At 37.7% G+C, this 27,763-nt stretch overlaps 1 protein-coding gene across 1 annotated transcript in view; it reads left to right on the top strand.

Annotated features, from left to right (window-relative positions):
- Window positions 1–27,763, top strand: part of LAMA1 (laminin subunit alpha 1) — a 97,614-nt gene that overhangs the window by 22,531 nt on the left and 47,320 nt on the right. Inside the window, exons 4-18 of the mRNA XM_056484109.1 lie at window positions 5,263–5,505; window positions 10,363–10,542; window positions 13,264–13,353; window positions 13,815–13,932; window positions 14,990–15,168; window positions 16,645–16,750; window positions 17,229–17,389; window positions 20,214–20,354; window positions 21,307–21,480; window positions 22,971–23,072; window positions 23,759–23,970; window positions 25,082–25,193; window positions 26,081–26,191; window positions 26,953–27,080; window positions 27,672–27,758. Of these exons, the coding sequence (XP_056340084.1) occupies window positions 5,263–5,505; window positions 10,363–10,542; window positions 13,264–13,353; window positions 13,815–13,932; window positions 14,990–15,168; window positions 16,645–16,750; window positions 17,229–17,389; window positions 20,214–20,354; window positions 21,307–21,480; window positions 22,971–23,072; window positions 23,759–23,970; window positions 25,082–25,193; window positions 26,081–26,191; window positions 26,953–27,080; window positions 27,672–27,758 (2,144 nt within the window). The remainder of the gene's footprint in view (window positions 1–5,262; window positions 5,506–10,362; window positions 10,543–13,263; window positions 13,354–13,814; window positions 13,933–14,989; window positions 15,169–16,644; window positions 16,751–17,228; window positions 17,390–20,213; window positions 20,355–21,306; window positions 21,481–22,970; window positions 23,073–23,758; window positions 23,971–25,081; window positions 25,194–26,080; window positions 26,192–26,952; window positions 27,081–27,671; window positions 27,759–27,763) is intronic.

Genomic DNA, 27,763 nt, shown 5'->3' with positions numbered 1-27,763 from the left:
GAGCTGCCCTCTGAATCATTTATTCTTGAGTCTTAGTGCTGTTGATGTTTGAACAAATACATATCTTTCCTCTGCTGACCCATGCTCAGTTTCACTAATTCGATTTGAAAAGTTTCCCCTAAGGGGCCTTTCTTCTGTGTTTTCCCTAGAGAGTTTGAGAAAGAGAAGGCATCTAGGGCTATGCAAACTGAATGTAAATTACTGCTCTGTGAGAAAGGGTTTGGTTAATAGAGATTGCTTGAAGTCAGTGAGATATTAGAGCTGACTTGGTGTGCTTACTTTAAACGAGTCAGCACAAGTAAAGAAAACACAAAAGAAAAGCATGAAGGACCTTAGCGATTTTAGTAATTGTTTTCTTCATACATTTATTTCAGAATTAATTAAAACAGGACCTATAAAAATAATCGTCGAATTCAGTACCTGTGTTCAGTATAACTTCATCACTGGTACTTTATTTTTTTACATTTCAAGCTTTGTGCATTAAATCTGTCAAGTAACATACTAAAGTGAACAAGTCCCTCAACCTTCCTTGCCAGAGTATATATTCACCCCTTTTTGTGCTGTTAAAAATAACCATCTGATCATTATTTAAGGGCGTTTTTTTTGTGCAATTGCCAGAAGTTCTAGGATAAGAGGAATTGATTGTTTCTTTGGATTATTACCAATGTACAGTTTAGAGATATAATCCAAGCAGTTGGGTTGGTAACTGCTAAAACATACTCTTGGCTGGCAAATCTGGGGAAGATTCCCATAGCTGGGAAGCATTTTATAAGTATAGTGAGTGTTTGTCATGATTTTCTAGCTCTTATGGCATCATGGCAACTAGGTAAATTTATTCTAGTGTGCCTTTCAGTCTTTCCAGGATCCACATGTGTGATGCTCTTTCCTTCCCACAACCTACACCACTGCTTCTTCCCCTCCCCCTTTCCATTAAATGTATGGCAATGATCCAGAACTGGGGAAAGAGTAGTGTAGCAATGAGGTGTAGGATTGATGTACAAGACACTAAGATTTGATTTATGACCTTGTGTTTCCTACACTGCTGGTTCTACAGAAACAAAATACACAGCAGCGGTTTTCTATAAAAACAGCATTTTTTGCCTGAGTTTGACTCCTCTGGGCAGTTGCATTGTGAAATTACAATTCTAATAAATCCTGGCTATGATACATTTTAGTGGTGTGATTGAGCCAGCTGTAAAATACTATTCTGTGACACCATTAAACAAAGACTACTTAACTCAGTTTTATTACCATGCTTTGGACTTTGAAAGGTATTTAAATGTACTCTGTATCCTTGGTGTAGCAGAAAGACAGATGTTTGTGTATCAAAAAGTTCTTCAATTGCAAAGCAAGACTAGTTCGTCTTAGAAGACCCATAGTAATAAGCTGAATTGAGAAAACAAGTCCACTTCAGATTAAGTCATAGCTCATGAATATTCTATGAGTACTGGATTACCACTTGGAGGCTGATGTAAAAGTAATTTGGAGGTTCTGCTATTACAAAGTAAAAAATAATGTAAATATTATAATATTTTTCCAGAGCTTTCATCTTGAAGTCAACTGGCAAGACCAGGTTTCTGTAAAGATACATAGTTTGCTGATGTCAAAAAGTGCTGTTCTGTTGACTTTACAGGACTAATGCTAATTTGTTGTATGTGGCAAGCTTCCTTAAAAGTCTTTTTTTGTGGCTTTGTAAAACTGATGATGTAAGATTCAGGGTGTTTATCTGTACATTCTTACAATAAAATTCTTGAGTAAAATTAAATTTGTTTCTATTCCAAATTAATGCTTGCACACAAGGAATCAATTTTAATGTATTTTGCACTTTTAACATCACAGAATCATCAGAGCAAAATGTTGCAAACAATTGCTAGGCTTCAACTGTCTGAGAGCATGATGCTGTTATTATCTCTTAAAGATATTTCTGTAAACAATATAAGCTGATATACATCCCTTGATCTAGTCTTCTATTTTTTGAGAATATTCAAGAATGATGCACTTGGTGTTGCTGGATCTGTGTTCAGGGAAACAGTGTTTTCAGAAAGTCTAATTAAAGCAGAAATTTCTCGTTTTGCTGGCATTGCAGCTATGAAAAAGAGGGTTTTTAGTACAAGTTTATTTGGCTGATCTTAACAATCAGGATTGAAATGCCTGTAAAATGACATTTTTCATCTATGGCTTGGCAATTGCTAACTTGCTTTGACTTGCCCTTTTTACCCTTGCAGTTCAATAAGGAAATTAGTTCTGAGAAAGTTATACAGTTGAATTGAAGTATACAAATCATTAGCTCTTGCTCAGGTTTATCACATGGCTGGTTGGTGGGCCCTGAATGAATGTGGAAAGTGATAAGAAACTGACTTTGGTGATCTTCAAACTTGAAGAACTTATAAAAGTCAAATTATGTAAAAAAGTGCTCAAAGGAAAATCAGTTTACATTACATGGGCTTCTTGACCTATTATGGGTTGCAGAGGCTGTGGGATAGGAGGTCTGCACAACCCCTACCTGCAGATATTCCTTAAAACATCTTCAGCTGTGAACACTGTGGACACATTGGTCCCTTCCTCCAGCTTCATTCCCCTGCTTGGAAACATAATCCCTGAGAATAAAGCTCCTCCTGGTAGGTTGTCTTGTGATTTCTGGAGTCTGGGAACATTTTACAAAATCCTTTATTTATTTAACCTGTATTATTTCTGGACCTGACAAATTCTCCTGAAGTTGTTGATATTCATTATCCTGTGAATTTACCTGTGAAGTAAAATGGGATAGCTGTGAGCTATATGTGTAAATGGCAGAGTTGAGAAGAGATTCAATTTATTGAATTATGCATTGAATTTGTGCACAGTTTCTGTAAAAATGTTAATATTTAACTGGCTTTTCCCTCCACTACCCCCTTACCAAGGAACTTGATATTTAGAATAAGTTCAACTTGCATACTCTTGTGAATTACCTTTCACTGCAGCAGCTAGTTTGTGATGAAGGATAACTCATTGTTACTAGTTGAAACTGGATTTAAAGCTAGCCACATCAGCTGCAGACTATAATGGGTCTTGAAAAATCTCAAAGTAATCAAAAGTAGATCATTTGTTGTTCAGCCAACTGTGTAACAAGTAGGGAAGCAGTTTAGTTGATGGCAGCAAGCAGAGAGAAAAAAAAAATAAATAAAGGACATATGAGAGTTTTTGAGGGAAATTTTTTTTACCAGGGTATTTGAAAAAGATTCGGGTTTCAGTCTTGCATCTTTTATACATTTGAGAAAGATTACTGACTTCAAAGGAATTTGGAAGTGCATAGCTGTTTCTAAGCCCAGTCAATAAAACTTCTCTAGTTTTAATAGTTTTGTTAAGTTATCATCTATGATGGAAAAAATACCCATACAAGCAAGTCCTGTCACATACAAGTGTCTTCAGGTTTTGGGTACTGAAGTGATGATACACCAGATTCTGCTTGGCCATAATTGAGTGCAAAACTCAATACCACTAACTGAATCAATGAAATCCAGGTTGTGTGTAGGGAATATAATTGTATAATTATTATAGTTTGGCTTGAAGTCTGCCCAAATGATGAACTTTGTTCCTTTGAACCCACGTATTTTATTTTTCAGTTGGAGATTGTTGGCATGATGTAGGTTTTATTTAAAAGGTGCTCTTCTCTTCATGGAAGCTGGATTATAATTATTGATATTCATTTAACTTTGATCAAATTTTAAGATTATATGAAACAACAGAGTATTCATGGACCCTAGAGAAATTTTATTTCTAAAACCAACAAAAGAGTGAACTGGCTTCTACTTTTGCCAGCATCTGCTTGCATTGCTGAAAAGTCACAGTAAAATCATAATTTTCTATAAATTTCCATATTTATTGGAACAAATAGGAAAGTTCTGTTTGTATCTGACTGATGTTTACCAGGATAAAACTGGGCATGCATGTAAAGAAAGTCAAACCAAGTGAATATTGTAGTTTAAGTTATGTCTGATTTTAATAAAGAAGTAAGATTGCTTTACTTTTTAAAAGATATGTTGGAAATAATTTGAAGATAAGTATCAACAATTTTTTTTCCTTCTCCTGTGTGGAAGGTCTCCTAATCAAAGCTTTGTTCACTTAAATAATATTTTATTTCAAAAGTAGTTTCCTGAGTTGCATACACAATGCAGTTACTATTTATTTTTGTGAGTTTACTTCCCCATTGGCAAAATCAAAACCTGCTTTCATGTGGCAAGTATTGTTCTTGCTCTGGCTTTAATCTGTATTGCAAAAAAAAAAAAAAAAACAAACCTAAAAATTTAAATTTATAATGTATGAAAGAACTGATTGCAGCCAGATTGGAGCTCAACACATATTAATATTGCACATGCAGACAGGAATTTTGATAATAGCAGCAGACCAGGCAGTATGCTCAAGTGATATACATTTCTCTGAGATGGCTAAATAATACAGAGTTTTTCATTCATCTAAATGTGGCTTGTTACTCCAGTGTATATGAAACATTAAACTCCTATATAGAAGTCTTGTGAATTTGCAGATGCAGCCTTTTTGAGTGAGTGAGGTGATGTAGCAGGTACTGGGAAAGGAAGAACGTGGTGGCTTTGCAGTAACCTCAGTGTTCTTGTCTGATTCTGTAGTGAGTTGGGGGCCAGTGCAGGTTATCTGGCTGCCATGACCAGGTGATTTAAAAGGTGATATGAACTTAATTACTGCCCTGCCTGCTCACAGAAGAGGTGAACAGTCCTGTTGTACACATGGGGGATTTCACTTTGGGTTGTCAAGATAGCTGCATAGCTCATATACATCTTAATGTTAAGAGGTTTTTAACATAGGGTGTAAAGAGCTCATCAGAAATGCTGTTACAGAGAAGATTACATTCCCTACTAAATTGTAAACCAAAGAGTTTTTTTGGGCTACATCTTTTAAAAAACCCCACAAAATAAAAACCAAGCACAAAAAACCAAACAAGACCCCAACCAAACTCCAGTTTTTTGAAGCCCTCAGTGGTTCAGAAGATCTAAACATTTCCCACAGATTGTTAAACTCAACTAAGCCTGAAATGCACAGTATAGACATAGATTTCAGCTCTTACATTGGCACAGACTGATGCCCTGGACACAGACTACCTCTTGTCAAACTGTTGTGAAAAAATTTATCCAGAGTTGCTGTATTAAATTTTACCCTTTCCCCAGGCAGCCTATCTACTACCCCGTTGGCTTCTGGTGGTGTTTTACAGTACAATGAAGTGTTAAAATTTTCTTCTTGCATTTTTTTCAGGTCTTTCAAGTTGCATATGTCATCATCAAAGCTGCTAATGCTCCACGACCTGGAAACTGGATTTTGGAACGCTCCCTGGATGGCACTGAGTTCAGACCGTGGCAGTACTATGCAATTAGTGATACCGAGTGTTTAACTCGTTACAATATTACACCAAGAATTGGGCCGCCAACTTACAAGAGAGATGATGAAGTGATCTGCACCTCCTATTATTCCAGACTAGTTCCCCTGGAACATGGAGAGGTATCTTTGTTTTGTAGTGGTAGTTTGTGGTTAAGAACATGGAGTGATAGCAATTTGAAAACATTTGAATTGCAGTTACAGAGTTCATCGCCCTTAGCACTACCAGATATCTGTTATTCTTCTTTAATAACATTATTTTTACATCATGTACGAGTATAGCAAACTTCTAAATGTTGGGATGAAATGTGTCTTTGGCTCTGTGTGTTCCCATTACTAAACTCTTTGTTCTCTCTTTCCATATAATTTGATGGTAGCAATTAGCTGTGAATTATTAGTTCCTTTATCCCAAAAAACTATAACAGAGGCTTTGTGTTCTGCCAGTTTTTTCATTTAGTAGAGAAAACTTCTGTGTTAGGAACACCTGGTTGTGTGAGATAAAGCTGCTAACCCTGTTGAAGTGCTTGGCACAGCTGGAACTTCTAAACAAGCCTTGGCATTGTTTCAAGGATGTAGCATAATTAAAAGGGCTACGAGTTGTGCAGTCTTGCTGTTTATTGTTCTTTCTTTTAACAAACTCTATTCATGTACTTCTGTAATTTATTACGAAGAGGCAGACACATAATGAAATGATACATTTAAACCAGTGGTTATTCCGTCGTGAATGCTGTAATGTATGACCATGATAATAAGTGTGGTGTTATCCTGTGGAGAATGCTAGTAGCTCCTAGCTTCATAGAAATCAATGTTTTTGTTTCTTGCTTAAAAAAAAGATTGGACTGTATGTAGCCATTCACGTAAAATTAAAACTAACAGCAAGAAAAAAGTCACACTTACTTTAATAAAATGTTTACTGCAGTGATGTGAGCATATGATCAACATGTAGTCAACATAGAACCAGCAGATCAGATGGAACAAAGAAGCCTAAACCTGTCTCTCTACACAATTATCCAGACAACCCTTATGTTGACTGTATAGGAACAATGCTGTTTGTAAATGTACATTTAGTAGGGCCATACAGCTCCAGCTCCAGGGATACCAGAAATTCAATTTAGTGACATTTTTTTTCTCATTCTTTCTTAGAGATGGTACACATAATTGGGCTACAGTGTCTAAAGCACTGATTTTTTTTTTTTCTGGAGAAACGTAACACAAAAAGTGTCAGAAATAAATTTCTGTCTTCTGTGGATAATCACCAAATCTTTTAGGTTGGAAAAGACTTTTAACGTTATTGAGTCTTACTAACTGTTAGTCTTACTAATAAGGACTAAGGTCATTGAGTCCTACTCTGAGAACAGCACTGCCAACTTCACCCTTAAACCATGTTCTTTCTGTGACACATCTACATGTCCCTCCAGAGATGGTGACTCCATCATTTCCCTGGGCAACCTTCTCCAATGCTTGACCATCCTTTCTATGCAAAAAACTTTCATAGTTTCTCATCTAGGCCTCCCTTGGCACAACTTGAGGCTATTTCCTCTTGTTCTATCACTTGATGCCTGGGAGAAGAGGCTGGCCCCTATCTGGCTACAGCCTCCTGTCAGGTTAGGGAGTAATAAGGTCACCCCTGAGCCTCCTTTTCTCCAGGCTGAACAACCCCAGCTCCCTCAGCTGCTCCTCACAGGACCTGTGCTCCAGACCCTTCCCAGCCCCACTGTCCTTCTCTGGATACACTCCAGCACCTCAATATCTTTCTTGTAGTGAGGGACCCAAAACTGAGCGCAGGACTCAAGGTGTGGCCTCACTGTTGCTGATCCCAGGCCAGGATGCCACTGGCCTTGGACACCAGCTGAACCTGGGCACAGTTGGCTCAGGTTCATCTGCTGTCAGCCAGCACCCCCAAGGAGCTTTTCTGCTGGGCAGCTTTCCAGCCACTCTGCCCCCAGCCTGTAGCACCACCTGGGGTTGTTGTGACCCAATGGCAGGACTCAGCACTTGACCTTGTTGATCTTCATCCAGTTGGCCTCAGCCCAACTATCCAGCCAGTCCAGATCCCTCTGGGGAGCCTTCCTGCCCTCCAGCAGGTAAACACACATTCATAAAAGCTGTCATTCACAAAGGACAGGCTGCTTTTTGTTGCTGGATTGTCAGTCACACAGGAATATTGCCTGCACAGAATATCTCACAACCTGCATTAGTGAGTCTTGGAACTCTATGGAAAATACATGCATTTAGGGATTTGTAATTTGTTCTGGCCAATCTGTTGAATTTAAGAATGGCCTTGCAAACCAGTTGGTCTCTGTAAGTGCCTGTCTTCTATCCAGCATTTGGTAGCATCTCAGTTCTCTTCCATCAGCTTGGAGATTCTTGGTGTGAAATAACTGTTAGGATAAAAATACTACACATCTACATGTCATTAACAACGTTTTTTTTTCCAAATCTGACCTTTTGCCCATTTGGCTGCTAGATTTTTCTCAGGTTTGAAGAGATATAGCTGCTCGACTGTAAATTCTGTTGTTTGCCTGATTTATATTGATTTACACTTGAAGATCTGATTCTGGTGATTTACATAATCAATGTAGGACTCATGATGAATTGCAAGTCTTTAGCTGCAGTTGTTTGAAAATGATCTTGAGTTATGAAGGACAAGTAAGCCAAAAATACATAATACAGAAATATCAGGGTGTATAAACTTATATAACCAATAAATTAGCCAAATTTAGCAGTGTGCAAGGAGAATCATGATATTTCTTCTTTAGTATCTTAGTCAGTATCCTTTCTGTTTCTCCCCTTTTCTGCTTGTTAAGATTCCTCTAAATCTCTGTAAAGATTTAAGTGTATTGTTATGGAATTTCTACTAGTAGAATTTCTAGACAGTAGAATTTCTACTGTTCAGGCTTTTAACTTAACTAAAAAAGTGAGTCATAATTTACATTTCATCACTTAAAGGCACTACTTAGGCATAGTGAGAGTATATATTAGGCAGGAAAGACTATGTAAAATGAAGTGGCATGAGACACATGGGAGGTAAGGCCAGTTGGTTGTGACAGGCTTTTCTTGATCTTTAAATTTCTGGTGTCTTAAGTGATAAAAAGCAAACACAGTATGTTAGAAATTCCAGTGCCATGGTTGGGTCCTGCTCTTTTTGGTGAGAAAATCAAAGGATTGCAGTGAGCCCAGCAAATTCTGTGTACTGAAAGGTAAATGAGAATAGGATGTGGTGCCCCATGCTGAAGTTGTGTTCTTCTGTAGTTGAGCATATATGTATTAATTTTTTTCAGTAAAAGGAGTGCAGTGATATTTGAATATTGGACTGATAATTCTGCCTTGTAATTCCCAGAAGGAAACATAACTTCTGAATATGTCACAACCAATTTGCCTGAAGAGAACAAACTGAGATGGTGTGGGCATGTTCAGTCTTCACTTGCATGGGTACAATGAGGAAAAATCTCTTCTGCATGTCTGTGACAGGATCCAAGAAGAATCCTGAAATTGCAACAAGGAAAAACATGGTTTAGAGATTAGGAGCATTTCTAACAATAGAGCCAGAAAGGCCTGGAATACATTGCCTTGGAGGGTTGTAAAGTCAGCACCAGCACTGGTCTTGAAAAACAGATTGGTCAAACATCTAAAAAAAAACCTCTAGTAAATCCTACTTTAGTGTAGGAAATAGAATAGAAGAATTCTCTTTATTTCTATGAGAGCTGTATATTATATCAGATGGTGCTAATTTGCAGGATGAGAACTGGGAAACATTTTGGTTTTCGTAACTGTTACTCTGCGGTTGGAAAATGGATGAGCTATCAGAAAAGTAGAAATCTCTGAACACACTGTGTTGGAATATTAAGAAGGAATTCTTCTAATCAATAAATGTCAAAATTATGATTTTGGGAATGTGACCTCCATTACAAGTTTCTGTTTGTATGTCTTTTAAATAACACAGTTACTCTCTAGGGAGCCCCTAGCTCCATTATAGAATTAAGATTTTTTAAAAATAATTAATAATAATAATAATAAAATCTATAACATGTAGGAATATTTTTTTCAGAACAATTTGCCAGTACTGTACAAAGTTGAAACTATAAATTCGAGAGTAGTGTAAGAGACAAAATTGCTCTTTAAATATCTCATGCACTCTGAAATGCAGCTGACTAGCCCAAAACATAACCCTTTGTTATGTTCACCAGGTGAACTGTTAAACATTTGTGTGTTGTTTGTAGGGTAGAATCTTGTTTTTCAGTTTCTTACATGAAATAGAACAGGGACTGTATGGTCCTAGGGGACTATATCCTTGTGTGTTCCTAAGTAGCTTTGGAAAGAAGGAAGGGGCTGTTGCCAGAAAAAGCTGTGCAGTTTGATACCAAAACTCATAGTGGGGCCAACTGGGATTGTGCAAGAAAAATGTTGATCAAATGAGTGGGTTTGTGATGACAGCCCCTTGCTTTCAGTTGTCATCCCTGTTGTGGCTTCCCACTGCATTCTCTTATCACTGAGTACTTCTTGCTGATTGTGCAGCCCTGTCACTGCTAAGTGTAGGAATAATGACCCCAAATTGAGCATGTGGACCAGATTATGCTTTGTAATAAGATCTTTCTATTTGCAGGGAAGAAATCTGTAAGGACAAAATTGGGTTTATGGCCAGAGTTACATATTCCATCTTAATGAAGGAGAGGAAGGAAGACTGCAGGACCTAGGGATTCACCTTGGTTTTTCCTCTTTATTTTATCTCTGCAAAAGCCCAGGAGACTTGGGATTATGATGAGCTGATAATGGTGGTTTCAGAACAGTGTGAGTCAGGCAGCAGGAATTTTACTTGCAGGTAGACAATGGGGAAATAAAAAGAACTCCAGGTAGTTTAACATGTCACCATTGTGAGTTGGGGAAATAAGATAAGTTCTGTGGTTTCCATTCTCAGACTGATGTTTGTTGTGGTAAATGAGTCACAGTTATGTTTGTGACTAATCCAGCCTTTCTTTCCAGATTCACACATCACTGATCAATGGTAGGCCTAGTGCTGATGATCCCTCACAGAAGCTGTTGGAATTTACTTCTGCACGATACATTCGCCTGCGACTGCAGCGTATTAGAACTCTGAATGCTGACCTCATGACTCTCAGCCATAATGATCCTAAGGAACTAGACCCCATTGTTACCAGAAGGGTAAGCTGATTGTTCATAAAATGGTATTCAGTACAGCTTGATGGGAGAGTCTATTGTGACATATTTGAGAAGAAGTACTTAATCTTTGTCATTCAGAGTGGCTTTGATAGGTTGTGAAATAATTCTTGCCTTGCCTTTGACACCATTAAAAATATCTTGTCATAAACAGCTTTTAGGAAAAGCTTTTCAAGATGGTTTTTATTTGTTTGAGTAAATGATTTGTGCTGGGAGCAGTGTTTATAATGCTTTATCATCAAGATACAAAGTATGGTTTGGCTGATGGAGATGCCACTTGAGGTTGTTCTTGACGCCACTGCAGTACTTTTTGTGGTGTATCATGGATTTCAGGACTCAGCACTGTGGTTCATAAACATAATTATTTGTAAACATTGCTATTGTGCATTTTCATATCTTAGAAGAATTTTCTTCATTATTTAAAGGCTATTATAATCAATTGTTTTAGAGCCCATGAATTAATGTAAAATGTTTGTATGAAATTCCAAGAGTATTGACTAATTTCCAGATTGGATACTGAAACTGAGCCCCAGGCACTTAGGCTGACTTCTTCAGCTTTTCACATAAATTCAATTGGAAGTCTAAACAGTTTTCAGGATTTCTGCTTTGTATCTTGTCATTTTGATCATTTTAATTTGCCTACGACTCATAGGTTAACACTTCAGAGATCTCAAGTTTTTCTGATGAGAACAGGAGAACATGAGAAGTGTTTCCTCCTTCAATTCCTTTGTAGCTTTTTTCCTGAAAAACATCTGCAGGCAACTCTTCTTTGTACAGCAACAGGATTCTTGCAGTTAGTGGCTTCTCTGATACAGGCAATCCTTGTGCTGTCTGGATAGCTGATTACAGAAGGGAGGAAGGAACTTGGGTTTTGGTGAGGGATTGGTGGCTACTTTCAAGGTGTCCATTCAACTGCAGCATTTGAAAGTGTAAAATATGGATGGTTTGTATTTTTTGTCAATGGGAGTTGCTAGCATGGAGACTGCAAGAGCAGAGTATTGGACAGCATCTGCTCCATCAGTGCCTTGTGGGCAATAGGGAAATGCACAGCCTGAGAGGTGAGATGTTCCCACAGAGCAGGCTGGTTGGTATTTACAGCTATCAATAGTATTGGCATATCAAGACATACACCCCAAAAAGAAAAGTTTGGCATGGAAGCATACAAATATACATCTGGGAAAATGAATTTGGAGGACAAGTATTGACACTGGTTTTGTAATATACACAGTTTTGCAATCTAGGGCTTTGTACTCCTCCACCTAGCACTTCTTTGTGCAGTTTTGCACAAAAAGCTACACATATTGGCCAGGGTTCCCAAATCCTGATGTCTCACCTTGAGTCTCACTTTTTTGTGCAACTAGCTATAACAAAATCCAGCTTTCTGGATTCTGTTTTTATTGGCTTTGAAAACTTTTCTATGGTTGTTGATACCAATTATGTTTAGTTTCCTGTGCATAGTCTTGAAAAATGGCCAATTCAGATTCTGAGTTTTCAACAGCACCTTTATTTCTGTGTTCTTTTTATTTATTTCTGTCTGTAGCATTTGATTATCACACTTCTCTCATTCAACTCCAAGCTGCACACAGCTGCTGTGAGCCATACACTGTCAGAAAATAAGACAAAGGAGGTGAAGCAGGGAATGCAGTGAGAAATTTAATTCTGCTTTTCTCCCCTTCATTTTTCAGCCTGAGCCTCCTTCTTTGTAGTTTAGGACTTACTGTTCATGATAAGTCCCTGAATTGTTTTTGTAGTTCATGCCCATAACATTAAAATCCTCCCAAAACAGTGAACATAAGAAATTTAAGACCATAAAAAAATAAGTATGAAATCAAAGAAGATAGTTTGCTCCAACTCCAAGAGCCTTCAAAGAAATAACAGTCCAGGAGTCAGCATGTCTGACCACCCAGGGCTACCTCTCTTCCTGAACCAGCTGACATTAGGGTTGCTAGGTCTGAGAGCATTGAACTCTTCCCTTAGAAGTATCCTGAAAAAGTGTTTCTTTTTCTTTCCCCTGTAGCACATACTTCCCAGGATACAAACAGGCCAACCATGTTGATACTGCAGCTGTAACTGAGCCCAGATGGTCATTTCCTGCCTCTTCTTTGCCTTGAAAATTAAATCCTTTCCTTATGCATGTTGTTTTTGCTCACCACCTGGCAATATTAATGGATAGTATTCTGCTGTATCCACAATTTTTAAACTAAGAGTTTGGATAGACTACTTTGCTGGCAACACAGTAGTAGCAAAGAGCTGCTCTGGAAGTGAATGTGCAAAGTGGTTTTAAGGGAGGGAGAGTTCCCATCTTAAGAAAGCATACTTTTAGTCCCCAGACTGACTCTAAAATATGGCAATTTTTTATGCTTTATGGCTTCTTATAAAGTGAAAAAAAATTTTTTTTGCAAGTACATTTTGGCTGAGGTCACATTTGGTGGTCTTTCTCAAAGCTGAGGAATTTTAAATACCTACTTAAAAGTTAAAAATCAGTTAGTGTTTTGTACCAATAAGGAAAAACACAAGAAAAGTAAAAACTGCTAAAATTGAAGTTTTCCTCCAATTGGCAAGTATTTTCAAGTATTTATTTTATTTTTTCAAGACACTGAGTAGTTGAATGCTGAAGTTTTATTTTGCAGAGTAGGGCAGGGAAACACATGTAAATACATGTAAAAGTCTTTTATTCATACCTTTCTCACCTTTGTTTTTTTGTAGTACTACTATTCAATAAAGGACATTTCTGTTGGTGGCATGTGTATTTGTTATGGTCATGCTAGAAGCTGCCCTTTGGATGAAATCACAAAGGTATTCTTTAATCTTATTATTTTTGCAAAACAACTTTTCCAATTAAAAAAATCCTAATGAGAATGAGAAAGAGGAAGCTAAATAATTTGTATGCATCATCCCATTGTATGATGCATACAAATTATTTACTATGTTTTTTTTTTTTTCAGAGGAAGCATATCTGGTTTTTGTAGTGTAACTTGCTTGAACTAAACTCTTCTTCTTTAGCACTGAATTTAAACAATTCAAGTGGCACAAGACACAGCCTGTCTTGCAGCACAGGATATTTGCCCCTCCTGTTCTGGAAAGGCTAGTCCCTAGTAGTTGATGTGCTATGGTAGAGCAGTTCAGTGCTTCTTGTGGGGTATTTGTGGGTAATGCCAGTTTTGGGAGTAAGATTGATACTGTGCAGACTTTGGCAAAATTGATTAAATTATCCATTACAAAATATTCCAAGAAAGTGGATTTTTTTTTTATTCCAGAAATTGCAGTGCCAATGTGAACACAACACATGTGGAGAGAGCTGTAACAAGTGCTGTCCAGGCTACCACCAGAAACCATGGAGACCAGGAACCCTTTCTGCTGGGAACAAATGTGAGAGTAAGTATGCACAAGAATTTAGATAGTTGCGTTTCCATTCTTACTATTCTCTTGTTTGAGGTTGCTTTCATACAGATCTGTACTAATTCCCCAGAAAAATGCACAGACTATTAACTGTGTTCATGGGATTGTTCAAAGGTAGAGAACCTGCTTCAAATCATAAATGTTCAGATGGTTTTCAATAATCTGTTCAGTGTGACTCCTTGGCTAGTGGTGTTGTCAGGTAGTATGGCTTCCAGAGTCTCTTTTTCAAAGGGATTTTGGGATTTATTTTACTCCTGTAGAAACTAGCAGATTTGCATCAATCATTTTGTTAGCTACTTGAAATGCAAATTTCATCAGTTGATCATAAATTTTGTCAGGTGAAGAGCTTTGTTCTGATAACAAACGTTTTGAAAGAAACTCCTTATTGGCCAATTGCACTTCAGATTGTCTGACAAATTGACTTAGGCTGTGCCAGTATGGCTGAATATGTTGCTAGGGCTAGTTGGTGCATTTTCTCATTTCACATTGCTAATGCATAGCACAAGCTGCAGATAATGAAGAACCTATTGGATAAAATTTAAAGTTCTGGATGGAAAAAGTAATTTTACTTGAAGTCTTTCCTCAAGACATAATGTCACTCTTCAGACTGAATAAAATTTTTACTTTCATACCTTTTTGTTGACCTCTCGGATTTTGTCTATAATACAAATAAGAGAAGAATTAGGCAGGTTTTCATCTGTAATGCAGAGGACAGAAGGAACATTATTGCTGATTGCACACATCACTGTTGACAACAGTCCTGAAAAGATTATCTCAGTAGGATAGAGAATAATGTTAAAAACAGTGCTGTTGAAATGATAACAGTGATTTTGAAATTTGCCTACTTGCTAAGAAATGCAGTGTATTAAATCTGATTAAGAACATGGCATAGTTAAAGGGAAAAACCACACTTTTGAGGTCAATTGATAGGCTCTTCTACTTACATTTTGAGCTTTGAAAAATGTCAGTATTATAGAAAATGTTACACAGTGTGAATAAGAAAAAAAATTATTTCTTTTCCCTTCCTTCTCAGAATGTAACTGTCATAACAAAGCAGAAGATTGTTATTACAACCAGAGTATTGCAGATCAGAAAAGAAGCATGGATATTCATGGCCAGTATATAGGAGGTGGTGTGTGTTTAAACTGTACTCAACATACTACTGGGATCAACTGTGAAATGTGTGCCGATGGATATTTTAGACCACACAAAGTAAGATTTAGAAAATACCCTTCTAATGTTTGGTGAACATGGTATCATAGCTATTTCAGCTGATTGTGATTAATATGTTATTTTTTTCTTATCAGTTGCAGAATAGCTAAGAACTATAGAGGTTTGGGTTTTTTTTGTAAATGACATAACACCAAAACTTTCAGGAAAAATCCAAAATGCTTGTCCAGTTGTGTGGGAGGTCAGGTCAAGTTGTTGGGGAAGAAAATTAAAAGTGAAGATATCCTAGTGTGGAAATGTATATGTTCTGGTAGGAAAGCCATTTCTCCTGGGGATAAAGCTCTAAAAAGGTCCAAAGTAGTTAAATTTCAGTGTCTTCAAAAGTGCCAAAATTGTGTACCATCCTGTATCAGCCCATTTCAACCAGCATTAAAAAGAACCTGTCTTGAAGATCAGAATCATTGGCTCATGAGATGTTGCAACAAATGCTCTCCATGATATGATTGTTGCAGAGCTTGTGTTCTCTGAGTGTACTTTCCAGTGTCACTCTCTGGAAAAAGGGCATAAACTCTACAAGACATTTGTTAAGATGTGACTGACAGAGTTAAACATATGAATTTATATAACTTAATACTGCATGTGACTGCAGTGTTAGAGGTCTCTGTATAATGAGACATTCTGAACTAAATTTCTACTCCACATGGTCTTGCTTTGGTAGGGTCATGCATATTTTGAAAGACTCATACTTTAAAAATCTGACAAAAACTGGTGCAGAGAGCAAGGATGAATCCATAGGAGTATGGCTAGACAGCAGGTACAGCTCATCCAAGGAAGTAAACTGGAGTCAGAGATTGTCTTAGAGTTGTTGTAAGAAGCGTTGAAGAAAGGTCTTCAAACAACTCCTAGCCATTAAATGTGTATCTAGAGTTTATTACTGATTTGCTTTACAGCTCAAGCACCTCAAAGGACAATTTTCCCTGAAAAAAATAAAATCTTGCCATATGATTTGCACTGCCTTGTATTTCAAAGATTCATAGATCATGAAGTCAGAATGAGTCTGTATTAACAGATAAGCTGTCTTCCATTGAACACAGAGCCAAGGATTTCTTTAATTTCCTTCCTCTTTGAACCACAATATATTTGCAAAAAGCATCCACTCTTGTCTTAAACATTTTCATATCTTTTGGCAAACCTTCACAGTGGTTAATTGCTGTTACTTAAAAAAAATGTCTGTTTATGCTGAATGTGTCACACTTCAGCTTCCAGCCATTAGCAGTTACTGTATCTTTGTGCTTTTGAAGATCAACTTTTGTTCCCACATTTAAGCTTTTTCTAGACTGCAATCCCCTGATCCTTCTTCTAGCTAAAGTTAGACTAGTCCCTTTATCTATTGCCCCATATTATCTTTTTCCAGTCTTCTTTCATTTTAGTTTTGGTGATTGAAGACAGGAAGCAGATGTAACTTTACTTTTCTCAGTTAATAACTTGAGAATTTGCCAGAGTACTTTTATTTTACAGGTTTCTCCCTATGAGGATCACCCCTGCTATCCCTGTGACTGCGACCCGTTTGGCTCTCTGAGTTCTGTCTGTGTTAAAGATGAGCACCATTCTGACTCTCAGCGTGGTAAGGAAGCAGGAAGAGCCTTTTCCCCAAACTTTATGTCTGGCTGTTGGTCATTGAACTCTGAGGGTACACCCTCTACCTTTGAATGGCCTTTTAGGTACCACTTCAAAGCACTGGTAAATCTTTGGGAAGGTGAGGCTGAGGCATAACGCAGTTTTATAATTTTAAGGTATATCAGCTCCCTGAATGTCTCCTGTGGGGATTGTGGTCTCCTGCTGTGTAAAACAATGTAAGGTGTTGAGATCCAACACTGTGAATGCTGTTACAGCTGTCACAAAATTCATTTTGATGTAGTTTCTGTGCATTTGATTCTTGAAATATGAAAAATAGATGGTGAGATTGACCTTGTGCCAAGTGTCTGTGGAGTATGACATGAGTGTAATAAAAAAGGAATTCTTAATTATTTGTACCCTCTGATACATTTGAATCCATCCTATTGCCCACTCTGATTTTTTTTCCTCTACTTTTGCTCTTCAAGGGACTTGGCCAGGCCAGTGTCAGTGCAGGCAGGGTTATGCAGGGGAAAAATGTGATCGTTGTGCATTTGGGTATCAGGGCTACCCAAACTGCCTGCGTTGTAACTGCAGCCTGGTTGGCAGCATCAATGAAGATCCATGCACAGAGCCTTGTCTTTGCAAAGTGAGTACCAAACTGCTGTTTTTGTTCAACATGGAATCTGTGGTTTACTAACTCCTTTTTAATAGTGAAATTACTGTGGCAATCACTTACTTTGTAAGAAGTAACCTGGTTTACACCTGACAGCCTAGAGCTTAAAACTACTAATTAGTCCCTATACTGAAAAATCCAGTAATTTATGTTCAATAGTTCCATTTGTTACTAATGCAACATTTTCTATAATAATGGACCAGACTGACATTAAAATGAAATAAAACCTGTACATCTGTGAGGCAGGCACAGAGAGTGAGTATGTCTAGCTGGGTTTGGTTTTGGGAATGAACTGATACTTCTCTTCAAAGTCACTGCTTGCTTGTAAACAAATGTGTTTAAAACATCTGCTTTGTGTGAGGAAACAGCAGGCATTTGGAAAGAACTATTGGAACACTTGCACTAGACATATGTATGAAATATGATTTAATTATTCAATTACAAAATATAAACCATGAAAATGTTTAAAAAGTTTTGCAGCATTTTATTTTTTGGTAAATATCCAAACCTCTTAAAATTTCTTGCAGCTGTAGATTCCACTGAATTTTATTACAAAACTGTGTTAATATTTAAAGAAGTTACTTAATTTTCTGAACCAAATGTTAGAGTAGTTTATATATTTGTTGCCAAATATGATAGTGAAGAGGATAACATGGTTTGTTTGACAATTCTTCTGAAAATTTAGTCCTTTTGCATAATCTATCTGATCCAAAAAATCAAACCTATATAAATAACAGGACTCTGGAAAAATGAAATGGTTCCAATCACCAATTTAAATGCAAAAAAGGAGATACAGGCCTGATTTTGAGCTAGGGTAACACTGTATCAGCCAATGCAGCTAACTAGTGAAAATTTTGGTATAAACTGGGCTAGGAACTGCCCCTTTTCAGTGCTGTTGTGGGCATGGGCCTGGCACACAGAATTTTTAGGGCAGATCACAAAGAGTGTCACCAGCCAGCAGACCACCAATGGAGATGAAAGAGAAAATTTGTTTGCTCCAAATATCAAATGAAGGAGACAGGATTTCTAAGCCTTTGCAGACTCTGTGAACACAGTAGAAAAAGGTATTCTTTTTTTATATGGTGTGTTTTGTGATATTTGATCTTTTCTGAAACATGGCTCTTGAGGTCTAGTCATTGGGTAAGATTTTTATTTTTCATTAAGAAATAAATAATTTCTGTCTAATAATGTCAGACATTAAGAAATGTGTGATCCAGATCCATCCTGAAGACTGAGAAATAAAAAAGCTGAAAAGAGCATACAAATACTATTTCTGTAAAAATCCAAGATTTTGAGATCTCATTATCTGAGGGGAGATAATGCCTGAGATTTTTCCCAAGTTTGCATATGAACAAATAGAAGCAGCCATCTTCAGCCTTTGAATCAGAGCTGGAGATCATAAATTTTTAATTGTGCTTTGCAAACACAGGTTGTATGTTGCGTACAAAAACACATAACCTGACTGTCTAGAGAGGTCTTATGTAAATTTGTCATGCCAATCAATGTTCCAGAAGGAAAGACAGTTGGAAGTCTCAGATTTCTCTCTGGTAAGCCTGAAACTTGCTCCATAGGACCAGATCTGATGTAAGTCTGCAATCTGGAGTGATTGTGACTGAAGTGAAGGTACCCTGGTAACTGCTTCTGAAAGCAGAATTTGTTCCACAGGCTTTGCATCTCTCATAGCAATGCAGAGCTTGTGTAGGTGTCCTCAAAACAGTGAGAGTTGTGCTTCACATGGTTGCCTTGCAGTCTTAGTGTCCTAACCATACCTATCAGGGAACCTTGTGAGGTGTTCTGTAAAGATCTTTTTGCCTTTGTAAAAGTTGAAACCCAAAGTTGAGACTGGAGAGTGGTGTGTGTCCAGGTCTTGTCCTGATATGAACCAAGGACGTTATCAGAATCCCTGGCAGTGGGAAATGTTCTGTATCTTAGTGTGTGGAAATGCCCATGGAGATCTGCTATTTACACAGCTTTGTGGGTATTTGTCAGATATTTTCTCTCCTGGTTAGTTTGTCAGCTGCAATTGTCAACTTTTTTTAAGAAATAGCCACATATTTGCTACACAAAGTTTTTATGACAAAAAATATTGAGTGCACCATTTTGGATTTTTTTTCCTATAAATTCTGCATTGAAAGAGGTTTGTAGCTGTATGCTCTGAACTACCCAATTTGCATGGCAGATAACCAATGAAAGGAGCTAAAGGAGTGGAGCACCTCTATTTCTGAAGCAGGAGTTTCTGGATCTTAGTGTGGAAGAGTTGCCAGCTAGCATAGTGTGGTGCTCTTCCAGGATGAGGTGCCAGCAGTTGTGGGTGTCACAGGATAAATAGTAAGAGATGGCTGAGAAACTGTTGTCTTGAAGCTGGCTGTGGTGGCTCCAAGAGCCTGGTCTTAAAGGTGAACTTTCTGGATTCTGTCTGGTGAGATATCTGAAAGGTAATCCATTTGGATTCAGAAAACATGAGATCTTTTCTTCAGGGCATTCTGCAAAGTCAAGCTACAAGAGAAGTAGGCTGGTAAGTTGGCAGAAGGTTTCAAATCCTGTCTCTGCGTTGAAATTTTACTACAATAGAACCCTTGCTGGGGCTTGTTTAGATTTTGATGAACTGGCAAATTCTGATGAATTTTTCCAATCAGTTTCAGTTTTAAGCTCTGAGTCTTATTCAATAATCCTGCTGTGCTGAAATGTGTTTTCTTTTATAACCTTCTGAATGCTGTTATGCCTAAATCCCACCTAATCCATGGTATTTGTTAGCATAATAATACTGATGTGAACCAAATGTTATATCCTTTGACAGGAAAATGTAGAAGGTGAAAACTGTGATCTCTGTAAACCAGGATTCTACAATTTGCAAGAAAGAAATCCTCAGGGCTGCACAGAGTGTTTTTGCTTTGGCGTTTCTGATGTCTGTGACAGTCTTACATGGCCTGTCAGTCAGGTATTTATATGTTATATCCATGACTTAATATTCTTTCCTCAGGCAGCTGCAAAATGTGCTGTCCTTCTCTTTGACATGTGCCCAAGTTAACTGCAAATTCTGGTATGTGTCTCCTTACAGAGGAATGGATTTTCAGTATCATTGGGCAGCTCTGAGGTAGTTAGCAAGTCATCCTATGCAGGCTTTGGCCCCACTGGCTTGCAGTAATATCAGAAGCATTGGATAGTGAATGCTGCAGGAATGCACTGGAAAAATGATTTTTTCTGACTGTTAAAGTCTTTTTTTCACGCTGAAGAGATAAACTCAAACCTGTTTCCTTATTCTCATATTTAATAGACAAGGCTATTGGACCTCTGGTGATAGAGCCAGTACTCTTTCTTAGCAAACAGTGTTTATAAATATCACTGTCTTCTGATTAGACAGCTCTTGAGTTATAGGGCTTTGGGGCCATTCTTTTCCCACCAAATTCCTTGTGTATCTTTGCAGAGCTAGCACACTTTGGGTCTCCTGTTTTGTGTGCAACTAAAAGGGAGGAAAAACATACCAAACTGAAATTCTAAGATGATTGGATAAAGCTCTCTCTGTGAAAAGAAAAAAGTTTTCTCATCTTGGGACTGTAGTTTTTGCTTTCCTCCAACTCAGCCCTATCTGTAAATGGGGACAATTGCCCTTGAAGCCTTTCAAATTCTGTGTCTCTTTCTCAGGTATAATGTTAGTATAGGTATAATGTTAATTCTGTTGGAAGGATGAAAATGACACTCATTATATTGTTGTTCCTGTCAAATAGAGAGGGGGAGACCATCCTAGTCTGAAGTGGCATATTTGCATAGTTTGGGTTTCAGACTTGTCTGATGATAGTGTTTTAGACACATCAGGTTGAATGAATATCTAGGAAGAGGTGAATGCTTTCTCAGTGACTGCCTGCCTTCCATTAATATTACTACTCCTGCAGATTTCAGACATGACTGGATGGCTTGTTACTGATCTGTACAAAGCAAGGAGCGTGCAGCCTCAGCGAGGCCAATATGATGGGCCCCATCAAATAAGTATTAACAACACTGAGGCTGTCAAAGTACTGAAAAATACTTACTACTGGTCAGCACCTGAGGCATACCTAGGAAATAAAGTAAGTACTCAGCTAAGAAGTCAAAATTCCTTCATAGGTTCTCTGTCTTAATCATAACCTATTGCTCTAAATATATAGTAATTAAAGTTTACACATAAACTATTACCAAACTTCCCACTGTATCTCTGCTTTTTTTTACCCTCTTTTTGCTCTTTGAGTTCATCCATCTCCCCACTTCCTTCCTTGCCTATCCTTGACACAATATAATCTGTCTTGACTGTTACAGATTTATGTGCTCACATTTCCAATGCACTTGGTTTCTATCCCAAAACTTACGCCCTTTATGCCTTGTCCCAATATCAGCAGATGGAACCATTAAAATCTCTTACTTGCTTCTTGGCCATCTTCTGTTTCCAAACAACTAGTCTTTAATTTTTTTCCCTGTTTACTAGCTCTGGGTGTCCTAGTTTTTGCAGCAGAATCACAGAATGGTTGAGTTTGGAAGGGACCTCTAGGGGTCATCTTGCCCAGTGTGCCCTCAAGCAGGAACACCTAGAGCAGGTTAACCACTACCATGATCAAAGATACTTCTGAGTATCTCCAAGGATGGAGGCTCCACAACTCTGAGCAACCTGTGCCACTGCTTGGGCACCCTCATGATAAATGTTTCCTGATGCCCAGGAACCTGCTGTATTTGAGGTTGTGGTCATAGCCTCTTTTCCTGGCACTGGGCACCACTGCAAAGAGCCCAGCTCCATCCTCTTTGCACTCTCTCTTGAAGTGTTTGGATATATTGGTAAGATCTCTCTGAGCCTTTTGTAGGCTGGACAGTCCTGCTACTCTTGGTCTTTCCTCATATGAAAGATGCTTCAGGCTCTTAATCATTTTAGTGGCCCTTTGCTGGACTCCTTCCAGTATGTCCACCTCTGTCTTGTACTAGAGAGTACTGGAAGTCAGAACTGAGTCAGAACTCCAGCTGTGGCCTCACCAGTGGTGAGCAGAGGAGAACCTTCCAGCCTTACCTGTAATTATTTTCAGTCCACTCTCTCTGCCCATGCAGCTGTGTTTATTGTTAGTACAGTGACACAGTAAATGAAAACAAGTGTAAGGAGTGTAACATTAAGGAGCAGGTTTTGCACAGGGCAACACTCACTCAAATTCTAACTGTTGGCTAATTTACTTGTAGTAGTCAGCAGCAGTTGTGGAAGGTGCTGTATGGAATGTGAAAAACTCCAACATGCTGTGCCCCTTGGCTAGGATGATAGTGTGTACATCTCACCTGTCTGTTCAGAGTCCTGTTAGTGTTTCCCTGAATGAGGGCACTTACCTGAATCACCTGTAGAGCCTTGAGCAAGCTCTCACCACCTGCACAGCAGCAAGCCAGCTCTTGTCCCTGTGCTGACTCTCATGGCATGTTAAACTTTTCCTGTAAAGTGGGATTTGCAAGCCTACAATTGTCTTATGATTTAGATGTTGTACTGACCCATGTAATTTCTTTGTGTTGGCTGGAGGTTATCATGTTGTTAAGACTTTGCTTTTTGTTATTTCAGCTCACAGCTTTTAGTGGAGAGTTGAAGTATACGGTATCTTATGACATTCCAATGGAGAGTGTGGACAGTGATATAGTGTCTAGTGTGGACGTCATCATTCAGGTGGATTTTTTTTTCAGCTTGTTACTATTCAGACATTATTAAGAATCTATGAAGAGGTTAAAAATAATATTTCTGTTGTAGTAGTTTTGTCAATTTTAAGTCTCTTAAAAGTCATTATCAAGATTTTATTGCTACTCATTTCTGATTTTCTAGTCCATTTGTCTGAAATTGTAGGTATGCAATACTAGTTTAAAATGCTAAATACCTAGAATTTAATCTGTGTATATGGATGAGTTGCTTATTACCAAAAGTACAAAGCTGTGTTTACAAAACAAATTGCAATAAACTGAAAAGATTTACGCTTATGAAACAGGTGAGTGTTTTTGCTGATTGCTTACTTTCTAGATTTATGTTGCAGTTAAAAAGGCTCCATACTGAATCCAGACATCTCCAAAAGCATTTTTTTTATATGTACTTAGCAACAGAACAAAATAGAAATGAGATTCTGTTTTGTAGAGGTATTTGATTTTTGCCATTCAGTTTATTCTTTTACAAAGGAATTCTAGAATCTCTGAACTGAGAGAGAATGAGATTGTTGGTCTTGAAGCCACAGAAAATGTTGACCTTTTATCTACTTAATGCAAGGAATTTAATTTGATTGCCTGTTCTCTGTGTTATGTGGATGTGTATTTGACACTATTAACATGCAGATATAGAAAATGTTTTCTCTTGTCCCTCAATTTCAGGGTAATGGACAGATTCTGAGTACAAGAGCAGCAGGCTTGTCATTACAGCCATATGAGGAGTATTCTAATTCAGTGAGATTTGTATCAGAGAATTTCATAGAGTTCAATACAAAAAAGGCAATAGACCGGGAAATGTTGATGACTGTTCTGGCAAACGTGACCCATCTTCTGATCAGGGCCAACTACAACATTGCCAAAAAGGCTGTGTACAGGTAAGTGAGATAAAATATTCAAGTTAATACTTCTATTATTTTTTCTGCATATGAATCATGATTCTTATTGGTAGTATTCCTGAAGCTTTATGTTAATTGTTTCTAGAAAAAATGTTGCTTATCGAATTTTCTTAAGGCCAGTCTTTGTACCCAAAACATAGTCATATGGAGTGTATGGTAAGGGACATCAGGTTTTAAAGATATCTGATAGCAGAGATGCTGTATTCTGCTTTAAAGTAATAGTGCAGAAAAGCCTTATTACAATGACTGCTTTTTTAGAGGGAAATGCCTCCAGAACTCTGTACAGTATTTTGGGTATGTGGCAGGTTAATCCATCACTGACTATTGAAAACATATCAATAAAGACATTGATTGTAATTTCTTTTGATGTTTGTTTGTGTTATTGAGATTCCTCTCTAAGGGACTCCTTAATAGGAAAATCAGGCTGCAGTGGATTAGCTGATCATTCCATAGTCTCATACCAGCATTGGCCATATCTGTGTCAGACCTTATAGATCTTCTCCAAGACACAGGAATAAAGTTATATTGCTCTTAAGGGAATCAGCTTCATCATTTACTTACTTAATTTCCTTACACTCACTGACAACCTTTCTTCCTCATTCCCTAATTAGAGCATGATGCTAATAATGCTAAAGTTATGGATTCAAATCCCCATATTGGCCATTTATATAAGAGTTGGACTTGATGATCCCTTTCAACTCAAAATATTCTGTGAATACTGTGTTATTTGGTGGCATTTCGTGTCAATAAAATAAGAACTGATACCAACTTTGATTTGTGCACCCACACCACTCTGGTGAAATTTATGTTCATTTAGGGGATAGTATGTTCATCTTTATGAAATGTTTGTAAAGATTCCTAACAAAAATGTTACCTATGGCTGAGAAGGTTGTCTCTTCCAGTAACGATAATGATAACAGGACATATCTACTCCCAGGACTGCAAATGCTGTGATAAGAGTATGATCACAGACTTCTTACAGAGGAAATTTGTGCCTGTTCCTCAGTTGTCCCTGCCAGGGAGCAAACTGTCCTGTTGAAGATTGTGTTTGATGAAAGAAATGATGTGATGTTTTCCTGCTTAACCCTAGGCTGGACTCTGTGACTCTGGATACTGCAAATGCAAATGTTATAGATCTTTCTTCAGCACCAGATGTGGAATTCTGTGAATGTCCTCAGGGTTACACAGGAATATCCTGTGAGGTAACCTTTTACAGTGTTTTGTGTATGCAAAATTACCTCCTATTGTAAAGGATCTAGTTTTAAATGCAGGCTGCCTTTAATTAAACTGCCATTAAAGTTTATGTTGTGTGGGTATCTGCTGCCTACTGTACTTTATGCAATCCCAAAGGTATTTTCTTTCAGATACTTTAAATGGGATTTTAAACTTATTTCTTGAATTTTTTCATGGCACTAAAAAATGATGATGTGCTTCAGAATATCATTGTTGCAGAGGGTGCAGCTGTTGAAGCTCTGTGAAGCTATTCTGAGCTTACCTTACTCATTAATAGCACTTTTTCTGGATCAGGATCATGTTCAGTTTATTCCTTATATGTGTCATTAAGTTTATGGAGGCAATAAGAAACCTTAGCAGGGAAGAATGCTAGCTTTTTGAAGAACCCACAAGGGTGAAATGCATTGTGCAAGGTGGTGTCTTGTGTATCTGTGAAAAGGAGATATAGAGAGGCACAGTCCTACTGCAGAATAGCAGGAATTATTTTGACAAATAATGTCAGTATGATGCCTTGTGCTAATGATTCTACAGAGGTGGTAGAATATCTTTTTTATTGTCCCATAATAAGGAATTTCACATATTAAAGCACACAAAAATTAACTTCCATGCATCCAAGGAAGAAAGGGATGCATCAGAGTTTCATGGAGTTCATTCTTATCCCCTTTATCCAGTGCAAGTGAAAAACAGCCACAGAAAAGAGCTACAGTGACATCAATAGGGTTGAAAGAGCATTCAGTTACCACATTGTGAGTGGGTTGGATGGTGGGTGGTCGGAAGTGCACTCTCTGAAAAAGTTTTGATGTGTATTTCCAACACACATAGTGCTACTGTTCTTTCTCCCTTGATTTCCCTCCAGTCCTGTCTCCCTGGGTACTACCGTGTGGATGGAATACTCTTTGGAGGTATTTGTCAACCCTGCAAGTGCAATGGGCATGCAGCTGAGTGTGACATCCACGGTGTTTGCTTTGTGAGTCATCCTTCAAAGTGTTCTGTGTTTAAGCATCTGTTTAGGAATTAGGAGAGCATTTTGACTGTGGAAGTCAAGTTAACAAGTGCATTGTTTCAAGCTATGGGTACCAAGTGCTTATTTTTGTTGGTTTTCATTGTTTAGTTCAGAGTATGTTGCAAGACTCCATAAGTGTGTTTTCCAATAAAGAATTTGTTTCAGTTTATCATTTCAAGTGCAAAATAGTCAGAACTAATACAAAAATGCCATCATATACTGGCTAATAAAAATCTTGACTTTGCTTGCTGAAGGTTCCTGAAAAGAATAAATTTAAGCAGTGAATATATGTTTTCAGGTATGTGTGCATCTTCCATGACTAACACCAGTGGAAATTGCACATCACCTTGTTAAAAGAAAATTTAGCTCTCAGATCTCTTCTAAAACAAAAAGTTACTGGAATAAAATGGCTAAACACCAGTAAAAACTATGTAAGTTTGTTACTGCAAATGTGTGCAATATGCAAAATATATGTTAGTAGGTGTATAAGCAATGTGGCTGGTTTTATAAAGTATATTCTAAAATGTAGGAAAAAACAATGAAGATTGTTAGAAATCATAAAAAAAAAAAATCAAACAGTTATTTTCAGAGTTCTAGGCAGTTCTTCATGGCTTGAAGAATGGGTTCCTTGGGTGTCATACTGCATGCAGACTGCTGCAGAAATCCCTCAGGGGCCGAAAAACCACCAAGAGAAAATACAAAAGGATTTTTTCCATGTCTCACAGGCTTGTCAACACAACACGACAGGACCTTTCTGTGATCAGTGCTTGCCTGGCTTCTATGGAAATCCATCCCAAGGAACATCTGAGGACTGCCAGCCTTGTGCATGTCCTCTGAGTTCTGCTGCAAACAAGTAAGCTTCTTATGCAAGACTGTCTTTTCCATCTTCAGCAAAATCAGAAAGCGAGATAAAGAAAAATGTCATGACATCTGAAGGAGAGAGAAAAGGGCTTTTTTTCCTTAATCTTTGTTTACATATATCTCATAGGGACATTGTTTTTTGAGGTAGACAGATATATAGACAAGGCTAAGAGAGGCTGGGTGAACTGGTATGATTTTTCATGGTGATGAAAGTAATAATTCAACCTGTCCTTGAACTTTGCACCAAAATGATGGTTACCTTCCTTGTTTTTTCAGAAAACAGTAGAAGGACAGATGTGTTGTATCTGAAAAAAGGAACTCAGTACAGCAATTTTGCTGCTTTGCTAGAATGAAAGCCAAGTTTTTAGGAAGTTTAAAAATCTTGTTTTTAAAGTAAAAAAACCCAAGAGTTTTTGAAAATTATACGTTTATTTTGACACATTGTGATTTAAAAGCCTTGATAAACTAGAAAAAAATTGCAATTGTTTATAAAGCTAGATGCAAGGAAGGGATGATATTGAATGTTTGCAGAAGTCTTGTGATTCTGTACATTGATAACAACTGCCATAAATATTGTTAATAGTTTCAGTCCCACTTGTCAGCTGAGTGAAGAAGGTGGAATTGTCTGTGACAAATGTCTTCCAGGCTATACTGGTTCTCAGTGTGAAAGGTATG

The sequence above is a fragment of the Oenanthe melanoleuca genome, chromosome 2 (assembly GCF_029582105.1).
Source record: "Oenanthe melanoleuca isolate GR-GAL-2019-014 chromosome 2, OMel1.0, whole genome shotgun sequence".
Classification (NCBI taxonomy): Eukaryota; Metazoa; Chordata; class Aves; order Passeriformes; family Muscicapidae; genus Oenanthe; species Oenanthe melanoleuca.
This window is presented reverse-complemented; position numbering and strand designations above follow the sequence as displayed.